Source organism: Nestor notabilis, unplaced genomic scaffold, assembly GCF_000696875.1.
Source record: "Nestor notabilis isolate BGI_N333 unplaced genomic scaffold, ASM69687v1 scaffold4202, whole genome shotgun sequence".
Lineage (NCBI taxonomy): Eukaryota > Metazoa > Chordata > Aves > Psittaciformes > Psittacidae > Nestor > Nestor notabilis.
The window spans coordinates 16,388-16,774 of NW_009919517.1; the positions used below are offsets into that span (position 1 = coordinate 16,388).

At 51.2% G+C, this 387-nt stretch overlaps 1 protein-coding gene across 1 annotated transcript in view; it reads right to left on the reverse strand.

The window, feature by feature from the left end:
- THUMPD2 (THUMP domain containing 2) overlaps nt 1-339 on the reverse strand; it is a gene marked incomplete at its 5' end in the record, with an annotated part of 9,245 nt that extends 8,906 nt beyond the window's left edge. Inside the window, one exon of the mRNA XM_010010253.1 lies at nt 195-339. Coding sequence (XP_010008555.1) covers nt 195-339 — 145 coding nt within the window. The remainder of the gene's footprint in view (nt 1-194) is intronic.
- Between the last annotated feature and the right edge of the window lie 48 nt (nt 340-387).

Below are 387 nucleotides of genomic sequence, written 5' to 3' on the forward strand. Positions count from 1 at the left end.
TGCGCATGGCAGGGGGGTTGGAACTAGATGATCTTAAGGTCCTTTCCAACCCTAACTATTCTATGATTCTATGAAAGTCCCTCTCCAGATTTTCTTAGTTTTCTTTTCGATTTTATAAGCAGGACTTGAAGTGGGGGTTCCCGTTTCTGCACACACCCCCTGTGAGCACACTGGAGGGGCTGTCAGTGCCGTACCTTTATTTCTAGAAACCGCAAGTGGGGTGTGCTTTTCCTTCTTGAGCAGCAGCACCAGCCGCTCTCCAGACTTGAGCTTCCTCAGCTCGCCCGCGTTCGCCTCTGTGCTGAAGAACACCTTTCCTGAGATGCAGTCCACCTCAGGGGAAGAACAGAAACCAGACCACACTGTGGACGTGTTTTGGGAGAGCAC